Source organism: Oryzias melastigma, linkage group LG5, assembly GCF_002922805.2.
Source record: "Oryzias melastigma strain HK-1 linkage group LG5, ASM292280v2, whole genome shotgun sequence".
In the NCBI taxonomy this organism is placed as follows: Eukaryota; Metazoa; Chordata; class Actinopteri; order Beloniformes; family Adrianichthyidae; genus Oryzias; species Oryzias melastigma.
Window position 1 is genome coordinate 10818106 of NC_050516.1, and position 23981 is coordinate 10842086.

Consider the following 23981-nt stretch of genomic DNA (forward strand, 5'->3'; position numbering starts at 1 on the left):
AGATCACAAGGAACGTTTTTAAAATAGATCAAAAGCTCATCAGGGTGGATCTTCATAGTATTCTATATGTTTAAATAGGCCAGACTAGGGATCTGCAACCTGCGCTCCAGGGCCACGTTTGGATCTTTTACCTCTCCACTGTGGCTCTCTGATTCAAGAAAAATACATAGCTTTTAGTTTAAAAAGTCAGTGTAAAGTAAAATAAAAAAAAAGTCAAATAACTTATCACTCACGAGCCTTGAAGACCATAGTGTCTTGATAATTGAGAACTAAACATTTTGACAGATTCCAGTGTTTTAGTGCCTTTATGGTAAAAAAACAAAAAACAAACTACATTTAATTAACTCTGTTTTAATCTTAGAAAGTTAGATTTATAAATTTCTAGCTAAGAAGCACCACAAGCATTTAAATTTTTTTTTTGTTTTCATTGCTGAATTTCCACTACCTGCCACTAGATTTGCTCCATCGAGATGATCCTATGTGACACAGGAAGTCTTTTATTTTGAAATGTAGGGTAGTGAACCTTTTTTAAAAGTTTTAAACTGTTTCATTTATGGGGGAAAAAAATCGATTTTCTCTTAAGTTTTTTTTTTATTTAGCCAAAAGATAATAGTGCATTTATAGTTCTCATAAAAATAGCAATAACATGACTACAAAGTCGGATTTTTCTAAAGGATGTGCACTGGTACTGGGTTTTGGTCAGTGAGAAATTGACCCAAATGGCTCTTTAAATGTTAAAGGTTCCAGATCCTTGGCCCAGACAATAGCTTTAAGTCAGAAAACAGCAGGAAATTATAATATTTGTTCCCTTGCAAACCTGTATTTCTCTAAATTTGATTTATGATTTTAAATGAAAATTGCTATAAATATTAAAAAAAATAATTGTTTTATCCTATTTATTGCTTTATATTTCACATTTCCTGAAATACTGTGGACCCAATCATTTAACTTAACCAATATATTTGAATGGAAACTATTTTTTGTCAATAGTACATTGGAAGCATCCCATAAAGTAGGATTTGGAAGAAGATGCTTAATATTAGCCTCCGTACCGACTCACTGCTTTGTCTGACGCCTCTCAGCATGGACATGAAGAATGGCATAACTCCTCTGGTGACATGGCACCAACCTTGGCAGCTCTAGAATGGAATAGCCAAGGGAGGTGCAGGGGATCTGCATGTTTTCCATGGTGACATCTCAGCCCCCCAGAATAACTTAACACATTCTCTCTTTATCCTCTTTGGTGTCCAGGAAAAGACTTTTTGTCCCCACATTAAGATCATTTTTGTGTTCTTCTGGAGTTCAGTCACAAATATGTCTTTTTGTTTTAATGGATGTCTGTTTATCCTCCTTTGCTTTCTCCAGGTTGTATCTGTAACTGTATCTGCATGGGCAGGACCTGACATTCCCCTCTGTTTTGTCTGACTCTTCGGTCACTCTAGAAACCAGGTCTCTAAATTTGTCACTGCTGACATGAGAGGTCATCTGAGCCGGGGAAAAACAAAGAGAGGAGAAGGAAAGAACTCATAAAAATAGAAGGTTTGAAGTCGATCGATGGATGAGGAAGCACAAATTCTTATTGCAAATAGCTGATCATAGTTTCTGCAGATAATAAGTGGCCTAAAGTTGAGGGTGTAGACAGGTGAAACATATTTCCTGTAGAAACAATGCCAGCAGTGGTTTACACTTGGTAATGTCATGGTGTAAAGTGTCTTCAAATTCACTGAGTGGATTTCATGAAGGCTCAGCCAGATACCTTTATGATTAATTGGTGTAAAACTGGCAGCTGAGCAGTTCTCAAGTGGCGCTTTGAATCCTTGTGTCGTTAGATTATACATTTTGGTAAATAATATCTGTTGGAAGCTGCAAATCAAAGGTTATTTACAATAAATACTTACAGAGGTAGCCTGGGCCGCAAAGTATGCTATTGGGAAGTGGGTTATGTCTCTCGGTATGCGCATGTATGTGTTTGTGTGCGCCACGAGGAGGATGCCAGTGAAGGGAAGGGCAGCGGACAGCTCAGGGGCTCAGCCCATTCCTGTGATTTAACATGACACCACTTGCACTAAGGCTGCGACAGCTGCATATGCACATGCCGGCCATTCTGTTTGTTGTAGAGGATTACTCTGCGATAAAAGCCCCAGTGAGCAGCGGCGTGGCAGGGCTGCAGAACTACTGTTTCACCCCCTCACTAGAAAGCTTTTTCCAGCCCTGCAAAAACACAGGTGGAGCTCTCCGTTCTGACTGGGAATGAATGGGAGCATTCTCCCGACGATTATTCGGGCCACAGTAGTGTCACATCACCTTTAGAGATCAGTCAAACGGTTCAGCGCTGAGACTTATGTAAGGATCATTACTCAATTGAAACCAGCGTGGCTCTGAGTTCTTTTCATCTTCACTGGTTCAACTTTCATTCATTCAGGACTAAACAAACTTTATATTTCAAAGTCAACATATTGAAACACTAATCAGCAGGAAGTCCACCAGTGTATTTACATTTATTGTACAACAGAAAAGACAGATTGTCGTCGCTGTCACCATAGTGACCAATTCTACTGCTTTCCAGAGATAAACTTCGTCAAACCTTTGCTTAAAATTCATAATCAATGGTTTTCACTTGGAAAAATCCCCTATTGCTGTATTTAAAGCTCTTAAAAAAGATCAAGATAATTGTGATCACATTAACCCTAGAATACTTTTGCTATAAAAAGTTACACCATCACTTTTGCTGGGTAATTTTACCCAATAAAAAGTATTTGTCATTAAAAGATAGTTCAAAATATGACAACACATGATAAATGAGAGTAGCTTTCTTTCATTTTCAATTGTGGTTTATGTAACAAAATGGAAAATAAAATCACAGGAAGATCCTAAAAACATGCGAGAAAATTTGAAATTTGAGAAAATAAATGACTAAAATAATGATACTGGAGACTTGGTCTTTGGTCCACCCATTCCAGGGAGATGAGAGACTTTACCCAAAGACCCATGACACTCAGAAAAATTCAACATATTGAAAATCATGTAAATACTTTTGCTTTAGGGTTAATAAATTGGAAAAAAAATTCAGTATTTTAGAACTTAGACACAAATTCTATAAACCAAGTCGCTGCTTTGCTTTTTAAAAGCAGTTTGAAACCATACAGTTTTTTTTGCAATTGTAGAATAAATGTAGACATACATTTTTGCTGTGTATCTCATCCAATCAACCCCATTGATAATATATTTTTTAAAACAGTGATCTTGTATTTTGCACATCCAAGATATAAATCAATAAAAAAACATTTTTTATTGATTTTTGTCTAATATGGTTAAATAATGTGCAAATTGTTCAAATATTCTGATGCACACATAATCTAGATTGTCCATCCATAGATTTCTTTAGTCCCCTTCAAGGTCACATGGTTGCTGGAGCCTATCCCATCCACTCCTGAGTGAAGGCGGTGTAATCTGACACATTTTTTAGTTTATTGCCAGCGATGTTACAATTTTGTGCTTTTATTTTGAAGTCATTAACTCCCGTTTAGAGTCAGGAAATGTTTTTTTTTTTTTTTTTTTATCTAATGTTCTAAATAAATGAGTGGATGTCAGAGCTATAAGGTCGTTGTACTGTTTGGTAAGGATGGCTTCATTTGGACCTCTACCCAGCCATTCTAATGAGTAAAATAGTCTCTTGTTGTCATTTAGTTTATTTAAGTTCAGGATTAAAATGAATGAAAAAAGAAAATTCATTAAAGATGTAAGTTTAATGAAGAAAACTACTGATGGTGCACAAACTGGACAGGTCTGTTCTTGGATAGCCTTGATTTTGTAGGTCTTTTAAATCTCTTCTGGTTTATTAGTTTTTATTTTTCATACTCATCATCTGTATATCTGCATTCAAGGCTCTTCCATTGGGGTTTTGACAGTCTTCCATTCTGTAAGTCTCCATGATAGGAAAAATAAATGTTTCTAAACATCAATTATTATTTTTTATTTAATACTTATATAATATGCTCTGTATGACTTTCATTTTGTCAGTAACATTTTTCAATTCTGAAGAACACTTCTAAAATAATCTTGATTTACAGTATGTTTGTAATGCTGTGTGCGATTATACATTCCTTTGCTGAACCAGCCATAAGAAGGATTTCTATTTGTTGCTCTTTCTTCAAATTGATTCTCTGTGGTAACTGAAATATAAAGAAATACATGTTAGAACCATATTGATTTCCCACACAAAATTCATGCATTTTAATTGTTGCTTTAAAGTTACTAAATGTGAGGAAGGTACATTTTAGTGATGAAGTCATAATAAAAATTATTCTTGCTGATCATATCAGCACTGTTAAAAATCATCAAGTCAAATCATTTGATAAGATTTTTCTTTTGAAAACTTTCACGAATGTTAAGAAATAAAACTTCGACAGGAGTCTTGTTGATTTACAGATTAAATCATCTGTACTTGTATCTAATATTAGAGCTCACTGGACGGATGCTCCACTTCATCCACCTTTAACCAACACTTTTGTTATGTTACTCTCCTCTTTCATGGTGGAGATTTCCTGTTTGCTCTCAGATGACAGATCTCCAGGTCAGCAATGATCATAAGGCTAACCTGAGGTGAAAAGGAACCCCCCCTGCCCCAGCTCAGCTGTCCCACAATGTGCTGCTGCTTGTCACTGAGGAGATCGTGCAAGAGTTGCCACAGAGAGGGCAATTCCTACGAGGACACAGACAAAGAGACCAATCAAACTGATTTAGTTTTACTGTTCCAACTTTGTAATGATCTTTAATTGGAGGTATTTTATTTTGAAGGTGATCACATGCTAGTAGTTTTAAAAAATATGATCAAATGTAAATAATTCTTGTGATTACCTCAAAGATCACATTTCACAACAATTAGAACTTCCTCCAAATATTTAAATTGATTGTGTCTTAAGTGCTCTCTTTAAAATCTTGAGAGGGGATTTGTTTCTCAACATACACACACACACACCCACGCACACATGCACAGCCTCTAGTTCTGCTGACAATGGGTTAAGATGACAGAGGGTTATGAGTGACTCTGACACACTGCAGGCCCCCTCCCTGCTGCACCCCTGAGTCCAACACAGGCTTCTTTGTACTCCGTCCACCATCAGTGACTATCCATCACAGACTAACCTGACAGCGCGCTGCAGTCCTGTGCCAGCATCCTACTTTGCCTTAACCAGAGCCCAAACCTCCAAGACTAGATGACAAGTCTGCCTGTCCAGAAGTGAAGCTACTTGTTTGTTTTATGAGCTAAAACAAACACTTCTGTTTCATGATCTTAACAACAAGGGAGAGAAAATTATAAATTAACTTCTGCTTCACTTTTCTTAGACAGCATAACCCTTGAGATGGGACGTTGAAACACTTTTCTGTCATCACTGCTGTGATATTTGTAAAGTTAATCATGCCCAGACTTGTTTTCTGGATATATTTCTTTGACCATGTGTCAAATACATAACTAGATAGCTAGCTAGCAAGATAGCTTGCTAGCTAGCAATAGAATCAATGGATCTAGCTGGATAGTTAGCTAGCTTTCTCTAGTCTTCACCCCCAAATCAATGCTAGTAAAACAAAATGTATGATTTTCAATCATCATTCTGCTCTGACACATTGTGAGGACAGTATTTCAACCTTTGATGAGACGACACTACAACGTGTCAGCTCATAAATATTTAGGAATATGGCTTGACAGCTCATTTACCTTTGATTCACATATTAAAGCTTTCACAATCGATTTAGTGCATTTCTCACAACAGCATTAAAGTTTGCTGCTAAGGCGTTTCTCAAAACAATTTGTGCAAACTCCAAAACATGCCAGATAACCTGCAAAAGCAGGTCACTTTCTCAAAATACTAGTTACTAGCTCAAAAATGGGTAGTTCATGCTTCAAAAGCAAGTTTTTATGTCAGTGTCAGTGTTGTCAAAATGACAAGTTCTGACTCAAGCTTCTTTGAAAGATCAAGTCAAAAGATTTCATCATGTTTCCATTGAAACTACGGAGGTGCCTCCCTATTCATGTAATGTGAAGACAGCACTAGTATGTATCATGCATGGCATTTTGAAAACTAGAATTCAATAAAAAAAAGACTGAATATGCACATTGCACTGTTTATTTGCAACCATTCCTAACATTGTGCAAATGGAAAGAAAACAACAAAAATAAACTCCCTTTTCCTCAGTAATCTTAGTGAAGTAGTTTTGAAACTGAAAATACTGTAAAACAGACATTTCTGTCACATATGGCTACATATTTTCATCTACATCACAGTAAATATCAGCTCTATCAATGCACAGAGGAAAGTATCTTCCACCCTTTGCAGGACTCTGCTGTGATGTCATCACCAGCTGCATTCATGACCTCTAGCAGGTCATTTGGGTATCTGGACGATGGTCATATACCTTCCACCTAAAGGAGTGAAAATACTCCTCAATTGGATTTAGAAATAGAGATACTCCACAAGCATCCTATCATGTTCTGCAAACCACTGCCAGTATGCAGCAGAGTGATGGAAGTTCACATCATTATCATTGGTTCCAACCGGGTTCCAACTAATAGTTCACAGACCTCTTTTCATCAGTGTATAATGAGGTTCTCTTTAAAAAAGTTTATGGACTCGTTCATGGAAACACAATAAAAACTGGATGTAAGAAATGTTAGAGAACAACAAGTCTGTGTGCAAAGACACAAGCCATGAAATGAAGATTAGTAGTTGTTTAAACAATGACTAATCAACCTGTAGAACTTTAAATAATTTTGACAGGTATGACAAAAACAATGATTAAAGTCAAAAGTGATCATTTTGTGGAGATTCATACTTCATTTGGTTTGTGTCCAAAAGGATTTGCCACTGGATGAAATGAACATGAAACTGACACTAGGTTGTGCACAAATGACTAAATGTTGTGGATGTTGCGCTAACTGTTGTGAGAAGTTTAATTCTGTTATGAGAAATGCAGCAAAATGATTAAGAAAACCTGTAAAGTCTTTGTGTGTCTGGACATGCCTGACTTTGTTTATTTTGTTTTATAGCAACTGAACTGGACAAATGAGCATCCCTGAAGCTCACATGACTGGGAGATGGTGTTGGCTGAAATCCACTAATGATTTTAATTTTGACTCTGACTATTGCTTTATGTTATTTTATATAATCGGGTCAAAACTGACCGTAGCACCAGAAAGAACATAGCTTCAGCCAGAGCATTTTAGAATACAAAACAAATCATTGTAAAAATTTTATCTTTGGTCTAAAAGCTTTGATTAAAAACTAAAACGGGTTGGTATCGACCCCAACACAAGACAAATTTTAGGCAAAAATTATGCCAGATGATATTTCTTGTAACCAAAAAGTGATGCAACACATCATTCCAAAGCTGCTTCTGTTACGTCCCCAACAGGCACACCTGGCTCAGGTTTAGGGAAATAAATACCAAAGGGGCAAAAACGTAAAAACTCAACACCAGTACGAGTAAAAGGAACAGAGTTTATTAAATAAGCAAAACCCAGAGTCACAAAACAAAGAAATAAATGAAATAATTAGTGTGCTGGTTCAAACAAAAAGACAAACTAAAAGGGATTGGAACCTCGGCCAAACATAAAATAAGTCAGGGATACTGCTGACCCAGCCATGTCGACCGTCAGACTCAGCAGCTCGCTGCTAATGGCTGCCTAACTAAAACTATACCTAAGGAAAACAAATAAAGCCTGCAAATCAAGACTACAAGGTCCAACCCCAAACTAAAATAACAAAACCTAGCAGTGTAAGACTACTGAGGACAAAGAGGGCAGTAAAAGAACACAACAAATCCTAAATCTCAGACCCAGATGCCTCCTGCTCTTCTCCCTGCCTGCCCTGGTGAGGCGGCCTCTGACTCAAATACCTGGCAGGTGCTAATTAAAATCATTTGCCCCACCTTCCAGGTGAGCAGAATGGCAGGTCATGTTGAGAAGTTGCAGCACAGCAGCAGCAAGATGCAAAACTCCACCCATAATTTTATGAACATGTGAGTTGACAAGTCCTGCATAGAAAAAACAGGAAAAAACAAACGCGTAGAGGCTTAACAAAGCAGTGAAAGGGACACAAAAATAAAGTGAGTGAAGCAGGATGCATAACACCTCTCTGTTGACAAAGCGTTGTTTTAGTTGTGTGTCCATGTTTGCAAAAGTTGGTCATAATTAACTTGTGAGGTGAGACACGTCCTGGAAGGATTAGCACCCGCCGACCGTCTGGAAGAATTTAGGCCATCGAAAGACGTTCCTTCCGTCCTGCATGGTCCTCTCCTCACTGTCCCATCCCTCTCTGAGAGTAACGTGAGCTTGTGTCAGCTTCAAACTTCACTTCCTGAGCTGTACATGCCTGTAAAGACTTGTCTGCTTCAGACGGGGAAGCCCAGTTCATAGCTAGAATGACAGGGTTATTCTAGTTAGTTCAATTCTCTCTGTTTCTGGTTGCCATCACAAAACAATCAACACGAACTCTCAACGTCTTGCTATACCAACTGTCTCCATACTGTCCCTGCATGTGCACCCATAGTGTCCTCCTGAATGAGATGCTTAGTGTCTGGAAGGAGTCTGGGATTATCCTATTAAGACAGACATAATTGATCTAAGGTTATCATTTCCACAGCAACTTGATCATATCCTGGCCACAAATGGGCCCAGTGATCCACAGAAGGGGCACACACACGCAAACACACGAATGGGTCTTAAAGCCCCTAGAGAGCAAGGCCCAACAGAGATATGAAGCGTAGATGTGCAGCAACAGCTAAACGTCGTGTCAGGTTTCTGGAGGCAAGTGCTAAATTTAACCCTGTGATCCTGCAACAGGCAGAGGGGTTTAAATGCCAGCCTACAGTTGCTCCTCACCAGTTGTTCTCCACACGTCTTCCACTCATCACAAACTCAGGCCAGGAGGAAGACAAGCATACACTCCAACATAAGCTCCAGACGCAGGACCGAAGAGTAAAGAGTGGTTCCTAAGGGAAAGCAGGATCCTTGCTCCTTTACTTTCAGACCACAGTTGCCCACCATGGAGCTTTTCGAGACCAATCCTTACTTTTTCCCTGACCAGCGCTTCTATGAAGGAGGGGACAGCTACTTCCCCTCTCGCCTGCCCGGGGCTTATGACCAAACTGGGTACCAGGACAGAAACTCCATGATGGGGTTGTGCGGGAGCCTCCCTGGAGGCGTTGGGGCGCCCGCCACTGAGGACAAATCATCTCCATCCAGCCTGTCACCTCACTCTGAGTCTCACTGCCCCGGCCAGTGCCTGCCCTGGGCCTGTAAGCTGTGCAAAAGAAAGACGGTGACGATGGACCGCCGAAGAGCAGCCACGCTGAGGGAGAAGAGACGCCTAAAGAAGGTGAACGAGGCCTTCGATGCTCTGAAGAGGAGCACCCTGATGAACCCCAACCAGAGGTTGCCCAAGGTGGAGATCTTGCGGAGCGCCATCCAGTACATTGAAAGGCTGCAGGCTTTGGTGTCCTCCCTGAACCAGCAGGACACAGAGACGGGACAGCAGGGACTGCACTACCGACCCAGCCCGGCCCAGCCACGAGTAAGTAGGATGAAAACCGGGTTGAGAAGAGAGGAGAAGTCACAGTTTGAATGATTTGGAAAAGGGAAGACAAATTTGGAGACTAAAAAATGGTGGAAAAATTGCTGGTAAAACTGATGGTTGTAGATGTTTTTGGATTTAATCTCAGCATTCTGTATATAAATGTTGTATAAATAAGTTATTTTAAAGCAAGTTATTTGGTTTTATATAAATATATTTATCAGAGACACCGACTGCTTAATAATGTCCATAACTTTTGGGGAGACAGTTTTTTGCCTCTGAGAAATCACGTTAGTGGTTGAGTGTGTGAGGCTACTCTGGTCTTCTGTGTTTATCTGTGAGGCTTTGTGCAACAGTGACTGACAGCAACTTCTGCCTGTGCGTGTCCATGGCAACAGGTGTCATCGTCAAGCGAACCCAGCTCAGGCAGCACCTGCTGCAGCAGCCCGGAGTGGAGCAGCACTCCCGAGCAGTGCCCGCAGAGCTACAGCAGCGAGGGTGAGTACTCTTCAGAGGTCCCATTAGGTGTCACTAGAGCGCCTCCACCGGTTTTGACTGTGGAACCCATTCTTGTCGTCTGCAGATCTTCTGAGTGTCGCCGACTCTCCAGAGCAGAGGAACATGCGCTCCTTGACTTCTATCGTGGAGGGCATCTCTGCAGCTGATGGACCTGTCACCTTTTCTGTGGACATTCCCAAATAGAACCACCAGAACTATCCTGGCACAAAAATCCTAAACTTCCTTTTTTTAAATTCTGGTTTGAGTGTTTTATTTTATGCAAAATTATAAAAAATGTCATTGAACTTTGTTCCTATGGTCTTCAAGCCAGAACCAATTCTTCCTTTCCTTATTGGCTGCCCTTTCCCATGATTCACAGGACTTTGTTGCATGAACACCTAGTTACTAGAGTGGATCTCTCGTATATGTTTGCTTCCAGAATCAAAGATTCAAATGACAAAGCTTGATTCTTCACTTTACTTAAATTAGATGTTCCTCTTTTCGAAACCTTTCCCCTATTTCTTCCATTCTTTTTGTGTGAGTTTTAAATGTTCAAACAAAACATGAGTTTATTTGTGGGGCCAATATGTACCATGGCAGTTTTGACCAAGATCTGCTTAATTTAAACAGGTTATAAATGCCAGTGATGTAAATACGTTCCCTTTTTTTTCTACAGAGTGGTTTTGCTATTTTTATTTTTTGCTAACTTATTTTTGACTTTTATAACTAAGATTGTTGTGCATTTGTAGATGTTTTCAAAGGTGATATTTTCTTTTCAGTTCTTGCAATAAAGAAGCATTTTCAATACTTTGCCTTATGATGTCTTTCAAGTCTCCCTCCGATGAAAATCCTGTTTTATGAGTTTTTAACATGTATGTTTGGCATTTTTCTCATGAAAGAGAACAAATGTAATAAGAAATCATTTCCGAGTATTTCTCCTTTTAAATTGCTGTCAGTCAAACTGTCACAGACATGCTCTGTTTGAATGAATGATCCTTCTTTACGTCACAACAGCTCTGCTGCACATGCGCTAAACCCCTCATCTGTCTGGGGCGGGGCTGCTCAGCTCAGCTCCAGAAGCCACGCCCCCTCAGAGGAGATTTTTGAAACAAAGGCTTCAGATCAACATGAAAAATTGCTTTTTAATACATTTAGGTTGTGGGATTTTGGTTGAAAATGTGAAAATCATAATTAAAATACTACTGGGAATGTTTTTTAACTAAAAAAATTGTGACCTTAAATCAAAATGAACCTCCGAAATCTTTAAAAAACAACTTTACTCATGTTTACATTGAATCATAAATACAGTACACTTTTTTTGGATAGCCAAATAATAAAATCTTGATTTGTCAGCATTGTTTCACACCTGGAATAAAGACACAGTACTCATAGCTGCCACGTAGCACATTACACCTTTTACACACCTTGGAAAAAAAAAAAAAACGTTAAAATAAATAGATTTAAAAAATGCACAGCCGTCTATCAAACCACTGTTCATGTACTGTGCTGTCTTCAGATGAGGAGTTGGTCAGCCAAGAGACTGCGCTGCAGCACGTCTCCATGGCAACAGATGCCCATTTGAGACCAGACGACGAGTTTGTCACTCAGAGGACGATCGCTTGGATTTCATTGGCCGTTGTCGAGCAGCAGTTTACAGTTTGACTTGAGAGATGTTTGGAACAGAGAAAAGCTACCGTGTTAACATCCACAGAGAAAAGTCACTGTCACATGGCTGGGGTTGGTCTTTCCCACACACACAAACACACAGTCTGCAGCAGAGGCTCATTCATCCACTCATTCTTCACATTAAATTATTCTCCCTACTCTAGGCTACATAGTGTTGACGGAAGGCGACGGAGGCGGAGAGGAGAGGAGAGGTGGAGAAGTCAAAGCTACATCATGTCAAAAAAGGAAAAAAAAAAAGTAGGAAAGAGCCGGTGAGGAGGCAAAGAGAGAATTGGACCCATGAACCTTTTAGGAAGAGTCTGAGTAGAAATGCACGCTTTCGTTAGTGAAGCCTCCCGCCTTCCAACACCAACACACACTTACAGCATACAGTAAAAGACACTTCAAGGTCCGACAGAGAGAAAGAAAGAGAAAGAGAACAGTCACTATTGAATACAGGGCATTGGGTGTCATACAGCAATATTCTAATATTTTCCATATATATTTCCAATATATATATATGTATATATATAATATTTATATGATTTTTATAAAAAACATAAGTCATCCATTTTATTTACAGAGCGGATAAGTGAGTAATACCTTGCATAACCGGTAGAGGGGTAATGTGCAGTGGGATCTGCCATTTATACAAGTATTTATCACTGTCAAGTCCACATCACATGACCGGTCGCCATCTTTCTAAATCTTTTTTCTACCATTCAAATGCTAACACAGAGAGAACTTTTTGGATAGGGCCATTTTCAGAATGCTGGAACCAGGACAAGAACCCACAGCTGAGACCAGAGGAGCGGGCGGGAGCACAACACCACAATGACGAGGCTACTGGGAGCACTGGGGTCAACTGGACGAGGCCGAGGTGAGCCTCCTTTACAGCAGCGAGCTCAGCCAATGAGCACCCTTTACAGTTCAAAGGCCAGTGTTGGTCTTTGTATTGCACAATTCAGGAGGAGTGGAACACAAAGGGTGGAGGGTGAGATTGGAGCAACAGAGAGGGGTGGAGGTTCCGTCTGAGGCACCAGGTCTCCGTCTCTGGTTTTGGCATTTCACCCTTAAAAGGCCGCAAGCTCATGCCCGTACAGGTAATGAGAATGCACTGGAAGAGAGGAGGAAAAAGAGGAAACTTATTTGCAACTTGACTTAAAAGCAAAGTAAGCATTGAATTAAGACAAAAGAGAATTATATGTTGATAATTAACAATGTTTCTAACTAGGTATGATCCAACAGAAAGCAAAAAAAAAAAAAGTACTGAAGGGAAAATAGTCTGTCTTTGTACAAGTATTTTTTAGATGTAAAAAGTAACCATGTTTTTAGCATGTTCCCATAACATACTATAGTGCAAATTAAAGAATTATGGAAAGTCAGCTGAAGCTTACTTCCATCCACAACTAAGAGGCTGCATAGTAAAAAATGAAGCATTGGATCAATCAGTTAAAGCTCTGTAATTGATTCATTTAAAAATATTAGTGTTCATATCAAATTAAATTTTTGAGTTGAGTAACCCATCAACTCAAAATTTAAGTTTGAGGAAAAATATTAAATGTAACAAATTACAGAACTTTTGGTAATTGATCCAATGTTTCACTTTTTTCAGTGTAATTGCTGATGAACTCCTGCCGCTCTGCAGAAACTATGTTCTAGAAAATGACACAGGTTTTATATATTTTGTAAAACAGATGCTGTTATTATTTTTATTATTATTGTCATTTTTATTGTCTGTTTGCACCATGGGTTGAGAGGAAGACAATTCAGTCTGTGCTATATATATTGTGTGTATGCATTATATTTGACAATAAAGCTGACTTGGACTTGAAGTCCTCTTAAAGACAATTATTTTACCCCATTGGCAGATTTTTTTTACTTACTTAAAAAAACTGCCAGTGGGGTAAAAAATTTGGACTCATTTTTAAGGGGGATGTCAGAGTGTAATTTTATTTTCCTACACTGCCCCACTATTTCAGAGGTTAATTTTTCCTTCAGAGAGAGCTTCCATTTGGGTTCAAAGTGGTAACAGGTTTTTGAATTTTGTTCCTCTAAGTGTCCTTAGACAATTTGTTTAAAGTCCAGATGGTATAATATGATATGGCTAAATGGAAAATCCTTTGAAATTCTGCAGATTTGTTTTATAATGTTGTAAAAGCAAATTATTACACACAACTGGTAACATTTAGTTAATACCCAGTTTTTTCAGTGATAGTTATTGTTTTGTTAACTTACCTGTTAGTATTTACACTCCTGTTAGCAAGCAGAGAGTGGTTAGCATGAGTAGGTCCTCACAGCTGAGGGGTCGAGTCTTGCGGGCACTGGGGGAGGAGCTTAACAGTTTGCAGTGCATTTTGGACGCAATCCATGCAGAGAAAAACGTTAGTCACACACAGAAAAGACTCATCACAGCAGAGAAGTTAGTATAACAAACCTTCAGGTTGGAGTTGCTTCTTGGCTGCCAAATTCATAGAGGGAGGCATAGACATGGATGGCATGCGGAAGCCGGCGGGTAGCGTTTCCATGGAGCCTGCCATCATCCCCAGGCCCGCCCCTCCCTCGCGAGCTCTGAATCTCTTGCGCCAGGATGGAGAGCGTCGAAATGATTTTTCATCTCCACCCTGCAGGGAGGGAAAAAAGTACATTACAGCTTTTCAACTGCTCTGTACCTGCTTGAGAACTGAATGTCACTGTTGACGGAATTTGACGTGAAGGTCTGCAGAGGTCACCTCTTCCGATCGACGGTCCGTTCCCAGGGCTAACATGTTGTTGAACTCTCGCTCCAAAACCTGCCGTGCCTGAAAAATTAAACTCTTCTGTGAGACAGAAACTTGTGACATTATAAGCAAAAACTCCTAAAATGCCTGTAAAGTAAAACAACACAGACTTGTGAGCCACAATAAATCTATTATATAAAACAAAGAGCCAAACTTGATTTGGGAGCAGATGGAAGAGTCAGAGAGGGAATAATGGTAGGTGGAGGAGAAAATAAAAGCAAATTAAAAAGAAAACTGTTGATCAACAGACCATAAGGGGGCTTCATTATTAGGTAATTTTATTTAGGTAATTATATTTTGGAGTTGAGCTAGTACTTTAGCAACATGCTAGCGTTTTTGGCTAATATCTACAGAGTTTTTTTTTTAATGCTCATTTGGAATTTAGCCAATATGCTGTATGCTAACATTCTGGACTATTTTGTTATCCATTGTTGTTTGTTAGGCTAACGTCTTTGATGTGGCATTTACTGAGGATTTTTTGGCTATTATGGAGTTGAGCTAGTATTTTAGCAAATTAGCCTTTTTACCCTAATTGGACATGTATAATTTTTTGGGGAGGCTAATTCTGAGTTTATCTCATATTTAAGGAACACACTAGGCCTACAGGTTTTTGCAAAATTGGCATGTATTGAGGATTTTTAAGCAAATTTACTACAATTTTTTCACAAATTTAGGCTAACTTTAGTGGTCTTTCATAGTTCTCTAGCAAAATTTCAAGTCTTTTGCAAATTTAGCATTTTGTAAATAGTTTGTCAGCAAACCCCTTCAATAGATTACGTCAGCATTTTCACCAAACAGCATCAGCATCCTCAGCAAAAAGCATTCACACTAGGTAATGCATTTTTTTTTTAGTTAATTTATTGTTATTTTTTCTTTTTTTTAGGACAAATCAGACTGGATAAGTGGAATTTAAACAATGTTTTAATCATGATTGTAAACAAATGTGAACTGCTATATCCACCTGTGTGTTCTGCATAGGGATCTGTAAGATGAGCGCGAGGCTGCTGTAGTCAAAGGTCTCATCCAAAGCAATGAGGGCTCCATGAACGCCGCTCTCCAACAGGTTGCTGCTGTAGTCCCTCAGACCAATGGACTGGATCCAGTGGATCACCTGCTCATTAGTCCACACTAAAACATCTGAAATCAAAACGTGGTAATTTAAATTCAAAAACATTTGACCTAAAGTATAAATGTTCTGTGACGAAGGAATGAGGGGAAAAAAAGAGAACTTTACGGTCCCGTTAACTCGCTTGCACACTCCCCTTTGTTCATTAAAGCCCAGCTGTCAGCCAGCTTTCCAAGATGGAACAGGCGGAGTGTGTGTCTGTATGAGTGTGTCTGCTGTAAACAGGACACAATTCTGATTTGACACAACAGCTGAGTCAAGTTCATGTGCTGAACTCAAGGTCAAAAGGCCGAAGGGATTGGCTGTGTGGGCTCGCGTGTGCGTGGTCCCCGTCACACACAAGTGCGGCTTTAGATCATATGAAAAAATGTCAGCAGTTGAACGAGCAGCTGTTTAAGTGTTAAGTACAACTTGACAGTAATGCGTGAAACCACTAGGTGGTACTCTGGCCTGAAGTGTGCCAGCTTGTGAACTCTGGTCACAGGGAGTCTGGATGTGGATCAGAGGCGAGTGTGTAAAACGCACCTTTCATGTCGTGCTGGCTGTCGTCTCTCCTGCGATCCAGGTCTTTTCTGTCGTAATTCAGCCTCTTCAAGCACATGATCCCGTACTGCAGGCTAGCCCTACCACACCCGAAGAAACAGGAGCACGCTTGTTAAAAACACTTTAACACAGCCTTTTTCTAAGATCAATTCATAACGGAAAATAAAAATGAAATATGAGTGTTCATTTTACAATTAATTGACAAATACACACATTTTCCTAGTCTATTTCAAATCAAATATTATCACCAGGGATGTAAAAGATATAGATACGTATATTAAAACAATCTAAAAAGTAACAGAAGTATCAATTGAAAATTATGCTGGTTAAAAAGTATTAAATAAATCGGCAAGTCTCTGCCAAACCTTTTTTTCTGCTTTGTCTCTACTGTCTTTGCCTTTTATGCACACATTTAACACAAACAAAAAGAATTTCAAGCTTGTTTTTACCAAGCCAGGTCATTTACAGTTAACTGAACCAGAGTGTTCATGAAACCTTTGATAATCCTTACTTTCACAGCACTTCAAACAATAAACTTTGATGACACTTTTATTTAACTACAAAGAGAAAAAACAGTCTAAAAGACCAAAAACACCAGGTTTTTGTGTTTAAAGTTGTTATATCACAGAAATGCTGTTTTTGATGTTTAAATTGGTAAGAAAAGAGTTTTTCTGTTAAAAAGCCTTTCCATTTATAACTTTAAAGGCCAAATGAATAATAAAAATCCAGATTGTATCCAATTGAGTGACAGACTTGGGCTGTTTTGTATTGAATCTTTTATGTATCAATTTGTGGACCATGTATCCAAATCATGTAAGCAAAAAGATACACAATCCTAATTATAATATAAGAACATTTATGCAATCTATTGCTACATTATTCAATAATATTGTCATTTGAGAACATATTTTAAAACACACTTTCTAAGAAAGAAAACTCATTCCTACATTTATTTAGATTTCTTTTATATTTCATTGCTTTTAAAAGGAAATTCCCTTTTAAATTTCCTCTTTTTTCTTCTCTGAAATCTTTTTCTGAAGTCTTTTTCTCAAATTGATTTTGTGTGTAATTTTTTTCTCCATTCAGCTTTTACCAGACATCTTGGGGCCTTGAATGTTACCATCTTTGTCTCTTTGTCATTGTTGATGGATGCTTTCTGATGTGACCAATAAAAGATGTTGAACCATTTAATATTTCTTTTTCTCTTTGTTTAAGGCCCTAAAGTGTCACACAAAAGCTAAATAAAGACAAATGAAAATTATTAAGAAGCCTTTGCTCAACAGTTGCAGGGACAGGCTCTGATAGCCCTGCAACTCCAAAAGGGATTAAGAAAACGGATGGATGGATTATTAAGATTAAGCCAATTTCTAGACATATAGAGAAAATAAATATAGAAGCTAAATATAAAAAATGATACAGAAGTGTTTCTTCAGACCTGTGAAAACTATCCACCATCTTAAGGTGGCTCCTCAAGTCTTTCTTGGTCAGGTGGTCCAGCATCCGCGCGTCCACCAAACACTCCATGAAGTAGGAGCGATACTGAGGCAGACCCAGGCTGGGCAGCCACTCGTTCCCAATCCACTCATGATTCATGTCTCCATATGCTAGGGTCTGCAGGGAGAATGACTCATGTTATAGTGAGGGAAACAGACATAAAAATATAACAGCAATTACATTTGTCATTGAGGCCAAACTTATCGTTTTCACATATTTTTAATTAGTGAAATAGTGTTTAAGCTCTCCTCCACGGAGCGACACAAAGTCATTTCTTTTGACAATAGTTTTTTGTTCAGAAATATCTTTTAAAAAATTAGTAAAAAAGGGAGAATCAAACCTTTCGGAACAAAAAAGCACTGGTCTTGTTTTAGGTTCTTTCTAGTTCTGGCATCACTGCTAACTTTTACATGTTCTACATGTTTGACTCTAAATGTTCTGGTTTTGAGGTGGCCACCAGCGCAGCTTGCAGTAAGAACTCCCATGAGAAAGCGGTTTTTGAAATCAGCCTCGTAAAGCTGCTTCACATGTTTATCAGGCAAATGATGACACATTTTAGGAGGCAATTCCCAGCTCCTCTGGTGTTTCATTTCTGTCTTTGTCTGTGCCAAGGCTGGCAAAGCAATGGAGAGAATATGGCTGAAAGGTCTGAGGGAGCAACGTGGAATATTTTGTCAAGATTTTATAGCATGAACTTAAAAAATAATTTTAAAGAAATCCTGTTTTTGAGCATTTTTTCAGTCTCCGCAGCCTCACCTGTGCCCAGCTGCCTTCCTCATTCTCCTGAGAGGCAGCATGGAGAGAACAACACACAAGGATGTGAGAGTCGGGGTGAATCAAACACACAAATTAAAAAAAACACTCCATCTCTTCCACTGAACCATGTGAACACTGTTTCCATCAGTCCCATCCCACATATACAAAGCAGCAGATGCACAAAGCGTTAGTCTGTGATGCGGTGGGCCCTGAGCGGGGTCTTCTGTGTTGCTGTGAGGACAGTGTGAGGGTGAGAAAGTGCTGGATGGGGCTAACAGAGAGGGAAGCACCCAGATGGTACTGACCGCTTTGGTGGAGGACGCCAGGTTCTCCATCTCTTCATGAGTCACCCACACATTTCCGGAGGACTGCTCAGAGGACGAGAACACACCCAAAAACACACAAACATACACACAAAAGCGTTCAGACAGAAGGAAACATCCAAGAATGCATTTTGTGTTTTTATTTTCACACATATCCTCCCACACACAAACACACACACATAAAGTCACGCATTGTGTTGAGTGATGCCAAGGAAGGAAGTGTATTTCAGGCAGGTAGATGGTAGCTGACTGGATGCATTTGTGCGTACTTTCCAACAGCTACCCGTGCAGCTTGAGGCGGATAAAAAAACACAATAACGATCTTTAAAGTCCCACTCCGATCATCTTTTGATCTATGTTCTTAGAGGTCAGCTAGAATAAAAAAAACTTGTGGGATTTTCTAGGATATCATTTCTGCTGAGTGGCAGGAGTTCATCAAAAATTCACATCTACAATGTGGGCGCCCGAAGTAATGCCGTGTTCACACCAAACGCGATTCGCGTGACAAATTTGTGTGGCCCGCCCCTCTTTCACCACATACCGAGGAACAACTCAGCTAATGTTTTAGCATGATCGCTACATGGAGCCGCTGTCTGTGGATTCCTCACTTATAATGTATGGAAGACACAGATGATGTTGAGAAATCAAGTTTATTTAGTGTGAAGAGTTCTACAAAAACATTGGTTACTTATGGAAGATTTTCTGTTCCATCTATTCGGAATTTTTTAAACCTTTGAATTTTCTTTCTGAATTTTTTTTTAACCCTTGATGGCTCGATGGCCCACAAATTCGATGTGAAAAACATCATGACACTAACATCACGTCAGTATCATGATTTAGATCCATTAGTTGTTCTAGTGCAGGGGTCTGTAACTTTTACAACCAAAAGAGCCATTTGGTGCAACTTTTACAAACTTAAACCCAGCGAGAGTCACCAAATTCAACTTAATCTATTAGAAAATACACTTTATTTATGCTTATGTGGCCATTTAGCCATTCCTTTATAAAATGTAGTTTTCAAACATTTCCAATAATTACATTTTAAAAAGTATATTTTTCTTTCAATAACAATAAAGCACATACACATACGCATTCCTTTTAAAATAAAAATAAGCTTTGTGTCAAATAAGATTCTCTTGCTACAGCAGTTTTACTTAACTTAAAAATGAAAGAAAACCAAGTCAGACATGACAGTTTCTATCATTATGACAACAAGTACACGCTCCTATGCAGCATAGAAAACAATATGTGCTTAACACAATATAATTTAAGATTAATTTAAACAGTTTGCATTGTTCTTAAAGGCGAGAGCCACAATGTAGGGATAGAAGAGTCACATGAGGCTCTGGAGCCTCTGGTTGCAGACGTCTGTTCTAGTGAGACAGAAAAAGCGACGTTTTCTGGGCCGTCGAAATTCAGGAAGAAAATTCAAAGGTTTAAAAAATTCAGAATATGCTGGAACAGAAAAACATCCATGGTAACACGTCTACATATCTGCGCTCATGTGATTGTTTTGAGGTTCTACCGTTACCGGAAGCTAGTTCACTATCACGCTGGGGGCTGTGTTTTCTATGACAACCGCTACCAAGGTGTTTCTGTGTCTCTGTGACTGAGTTTAAAGACTCACTGTCCTGCATTAACCCGAGATGGGAATAAATAAATAAATACAATTAGGGAACCTTTTTTATTATTATTGTCTTCATTAAAATAAGAGAAAAATTTCTCAAAGTTCAGGAATGTCTCTCTCTGTCTGCTGGCGTATCTAGCGAGCAAGCTTCGCTGAGGAGGCTGGCTGCAGCAGGTATGGAAGGCGGCGAGTTCAGAGTGTATCCCGCCTTGGTCCCAAAGTAGCCGGATGAGCTCTGGCAACCCCGTGGCCCCAGTGGGTTAAGGAAATAGATGGAAGTTCAGGACAAAAACACTTGTATTGGATTAGTATTCTACCTGCTTTTCTACCCGCTGACCAAAGCTGAGTTCCTGATTGGCAGTTGCAACACAACAACCTGCCAAATTGTAGATATCTGAACCCTGGGCGCACTGCCCAATTCATGCCTCACTGCTCAAGTCTTGCTGCTCAATTTATGTTTATACCATTAATTTAACACTGAAACTGGCTGCCTCTGCTGCGGTGTGAATACCTGCACTCATTTCCCATCATCCTTTTCTTTACACTCTCTCACGCTATCTTACAGCCCCTCACAACCTCACCCTAACATCACTGGTGCAACAAAAATGGTGAGGAATATTGGAGTTATCAGTTTCAGTACAAAACACAGACATACATGGATCTATTTGTCTGCATGTGGATGGATGGAGCTTGTAGTTTGCCGACTTTAGTTTGCAAGTCACAACTACAAGCTTTTTTAAACAGAATTTTCCTGATTCACAACAATTTGATTCCAAAATTCTTAGTTTTAATCTTAATTTTCTTTATATATGTCATTCGTCATGAGAAAAATGTTAGAAAAACATCCTAAAAACGCAATTTTTATTGGAGTGGGTCTTTAACCGCAATGTACATACAGAAAAAGAAAATTTGAGCATGCAAAGTGAAAATCGTGTGTAACAGTAAAAATGTTACATTTATTTTTAAAGAGTTGGAGGAGCACATATCCTGTATGGATTTCAGAGCTTTCTTTTACCGTTCTGGAGGTGAGGGGTGCCGAGGGGCTGGTGAGGGACACCATCTCCTGGATGGCCAAACGGAGTTTGAGTCGGTGCAGCGGGTTGCTGATGCCAATCTCCCTCTGGATCTCTGTGTCCGAAAGAGCCGACATGATGGCCCCGCTTTTCACGTTGGCACGACAGGCCGCCACATACCAGGCTGGCATGCCCACCCACAACTGGTGAGAATCAACAAGAGAGGGAGAGCTGAGCCCAGATCAGACCATATGGTCAACCGCATTCCTTTTTTATATCACACAGAGCGGCCTGTCCTGAAGACGGCAAAACGGCAGAAGAGTTTATAGCTGTGTGTGTCTGGAAGATTAGTGGAATACCTCCAGCCACGAGACAACAGTAGGGCCGTCCCACTGGGCAAACGGAAGACCCTTTTTCCTTGCATCTTCTAAAAGCTCATGCCTAAACAAAAAGAGTCAGAATAAAAATCAAGAGAGGAAAAAACATTTAGCCATAAAAAAGAAAAATATTTGTTTACTTCTTTTTAAGTCTGCGGTCCCTCTCAGCCTGTGTGCCCAATTTTCCCAGAGTCATCGTGTCACCGATGCCCATCTCAAAGTCTGCAAGACGACCGCAAAAGATGAGTTGTTTTATCTTTCTCACGGTGAGAACACTTTAAAAGACAAAGAACCTGCTAGAGCTGGTAGAGACTGGCCGTCCCGACCAACAGTCTGCTCCATCCGGCCCTTTTCCTTCTTCCCAAACAGCCGGCCAATGGACGACTTGATTCCCTTCTTCTGTTTTCTGAAACCAATCAAAGGGGAACTGGTAAAAAAAGTACAAACCTTTCCAACATAAAATGTTTTACTACAAGATAAAGCATATTTTACAGCGGGGTGTCAAACTCAATCGTACAAGGGGCCAAAATCTAAAACACACCTTAGGTTGCGGGTCGAACAGGACAAACATTTATTGAACACACTAAAGAAAATTTTTTAAACTTTAAAGCCGTGATTTTTTAACATAATTATGAACTGGATATATAGCATTACCTGTGATAATGCTAGCGTGAATGCTGTAACTGAATCTGGCCGCAGAAGATGCTAATGCTGAAAGCTGAAGATGCTGAAATTGATAGCTAAAAACACTGAAGCTAATAACCAGCTAAAATATTAGCTAAATGCCAAATTAGCCTAAAAAACAAAAAAAAGCCCAAATTAGCCAAAACAGCTAGCATGTGGCTGAAATATTAGCTTAACTTCAAAGTAACCTAAAAACATCTTAGTAAATGCCAAAATAATTAGCAGAAAGTCAATTTTTAAAACTTTAAAACTATAACTTTTTAACATAATTATGAATAATAAAAAGACAGGAATTTATTCTAGAATAAATCAACTTAAAACTTTGAATAACTTTTAATATTTTACTCTCTGTAAAAATATATTTTGTTAAATTTATAAAAGTTAGAAATTAGTGTAAGATAACATTGGGCCATTAATAGCAATAAAATAAAATTATCTGGAGGGCCGGATTTGGCCCCGGGGCCTTGACTTTGACATGTTCTTTACAGGATATTTAATGTTCTTTGTCTAAATTATTGAGCTAATTCACGAACATCTCTTTATGCTATAATTTTTTTTTGGCAAGTTGAAGTCAGATTTTAGGTATTTGTCCAAGAAAAATCTCAAGATTCAAAGTCAGGACCCGTTGCTATAGTTCAGCATCAAAGGAAACCGCTGTGATTGCAACTGAGTTGTTCACTGAACACATGAACATTTATGTAGTGGAGGGCAGCAGTGGCAGTAATGCACATTTTCTGAGTCTACACTGTCACAAATGTAACAAAGGAGCTGCAGGAGTCAATTATTATTTATAATTATGTTCAAGTTTAAAACAAAGCAAAAAAACCCCAAAACAAATCGACGATTAAGTCCAAACGAAGACCACTAAGTGTCGATATAAATCCCCATGTAACTGAGATCATAAAGTTGAAGTCCCATTAGCTGTTACACACCTAGGGGTGTAAAGTTTGTTTGCTGCTCTTGACCCATCCTAGGAGAGCAGTGAGACCCATTAGGTGGTTTAACCCCCCAATCCAATCTCTTTCTGCTGAGTGTCAAACAGGGAGACATTGGGCCTCATTTCTAGAGTCTTTGGGATGACTCGGCCTGGATTTAAACTTCTAACCTTCCAGTCTGAGGGCGGACACTCAACTACAAGGCCATTGAGCTGGTCAGAATTATAAACCAGGTGATTGATCAATTTGAATATTTTTACTTTATTTTTTTTCCATAGGAGATGCAACATCAATCAAAAAAGTATATTGATCAATCTTTATTGAAGCAACTTCTTGCCTTGTTTTAAAGGTCAAAATTTCTATTAACATTGATGTAAAAATGTCTATATATATATAAGTGAAAATGTTACTTTTGCTAAATTTAAGCCTCTCTGAGCAGGAGTTGCAGATTGGCAACAGCTAAATGCTAGCATAATGCTAGTTATTGCAAGCTTTGTTACATTGTTTTAAAAAGCTCCATAGAAATAAAGCAATGTATATTACTACGCCATATGATAATTTTCTCCAAATATCACATTTTTCTCTGTTACT

The 23981-nt window shown here is 39.0% G+C and overlaps 2 protein-coding genes across 5 annotated transcripts in view; one reads left to right on the forward strand and one right to left on the reverse strand.

Annotated features, from left to right (window-relative positions):
• The first annotated feature begins 8768 nt into the window (after positions 1–8768).
• Positions 8769–10874, forward strand: myog (myogenin). Its single transcript, XM_024270234.2, has 3 exons — positions 8769–9569; positions 9968–10067; positions 10153–10874. Exons 1-3 carry the CDS (start codon positions 9042–9044, stop codon positions 10269–10271), a joined length of 747 nt encoding a protein of 248 aa, XP_024126002.1. The 5' UTR covers positions 8769–9041; the 3' UTR covers positions 10272–10874.
• Positions 10875–11326: 452 nt separating this feature from the next.
• ppfia4 (PTPRF interacting protein alpha 4) overlaps positions 11327–23981 on the reverse strand; it is an 85031-nt gene continuing 72376 nt past the window's right edge. For 2 of the 4 annotated variants that reach the window (XM_024270260.2, XM_024270259.2), the window contains exons 19-31: positions 22065–22177; positions 21912–21993; positions 21754–21835; positions 21397–21597; positions 18737–18799; positions 18432–18458; positions 17617–17792; positions 16164–16261; positions 15474–15649; positions 14465–14533; positions 14170–14356; positions 13971–14068; positions 11327–12849 (exon numbers count right to left, since the gene is read on the reverse strand). In XM_024270260.2, the coding sequence (XP_024126028.1) occupies positions 14010–14068; positions 14170–14356; positions 14465–14533; positions 15474–15649; positions 16164–16261; positions 17617–17792; positions 18432–18458; positions 18737–18799; positions 21397–21597; positions 21754–21835; positions 21912–21993; positions 22065–22177 (1333 nt within the window). In that variant the 3' untranslated portion in view covers positions 11327–12849; positions 13971–14009. The remainder of the gene's footprint in view (positions 12850–13970; positions 14069–14169; positions 14357–14464; positions 14534–15473; positions 15650–16163; positions 16262–17616; positions 17793–18431; positions 18459–18736; positions 18800–21396; positions 21598–21753; positions 21836–21911; positions 21994–22064; positions 22178–23981) is intronic. The other 2 variants (XM_036211846.1, XM_036211847.1) reach the window with 1 other exon arrangement.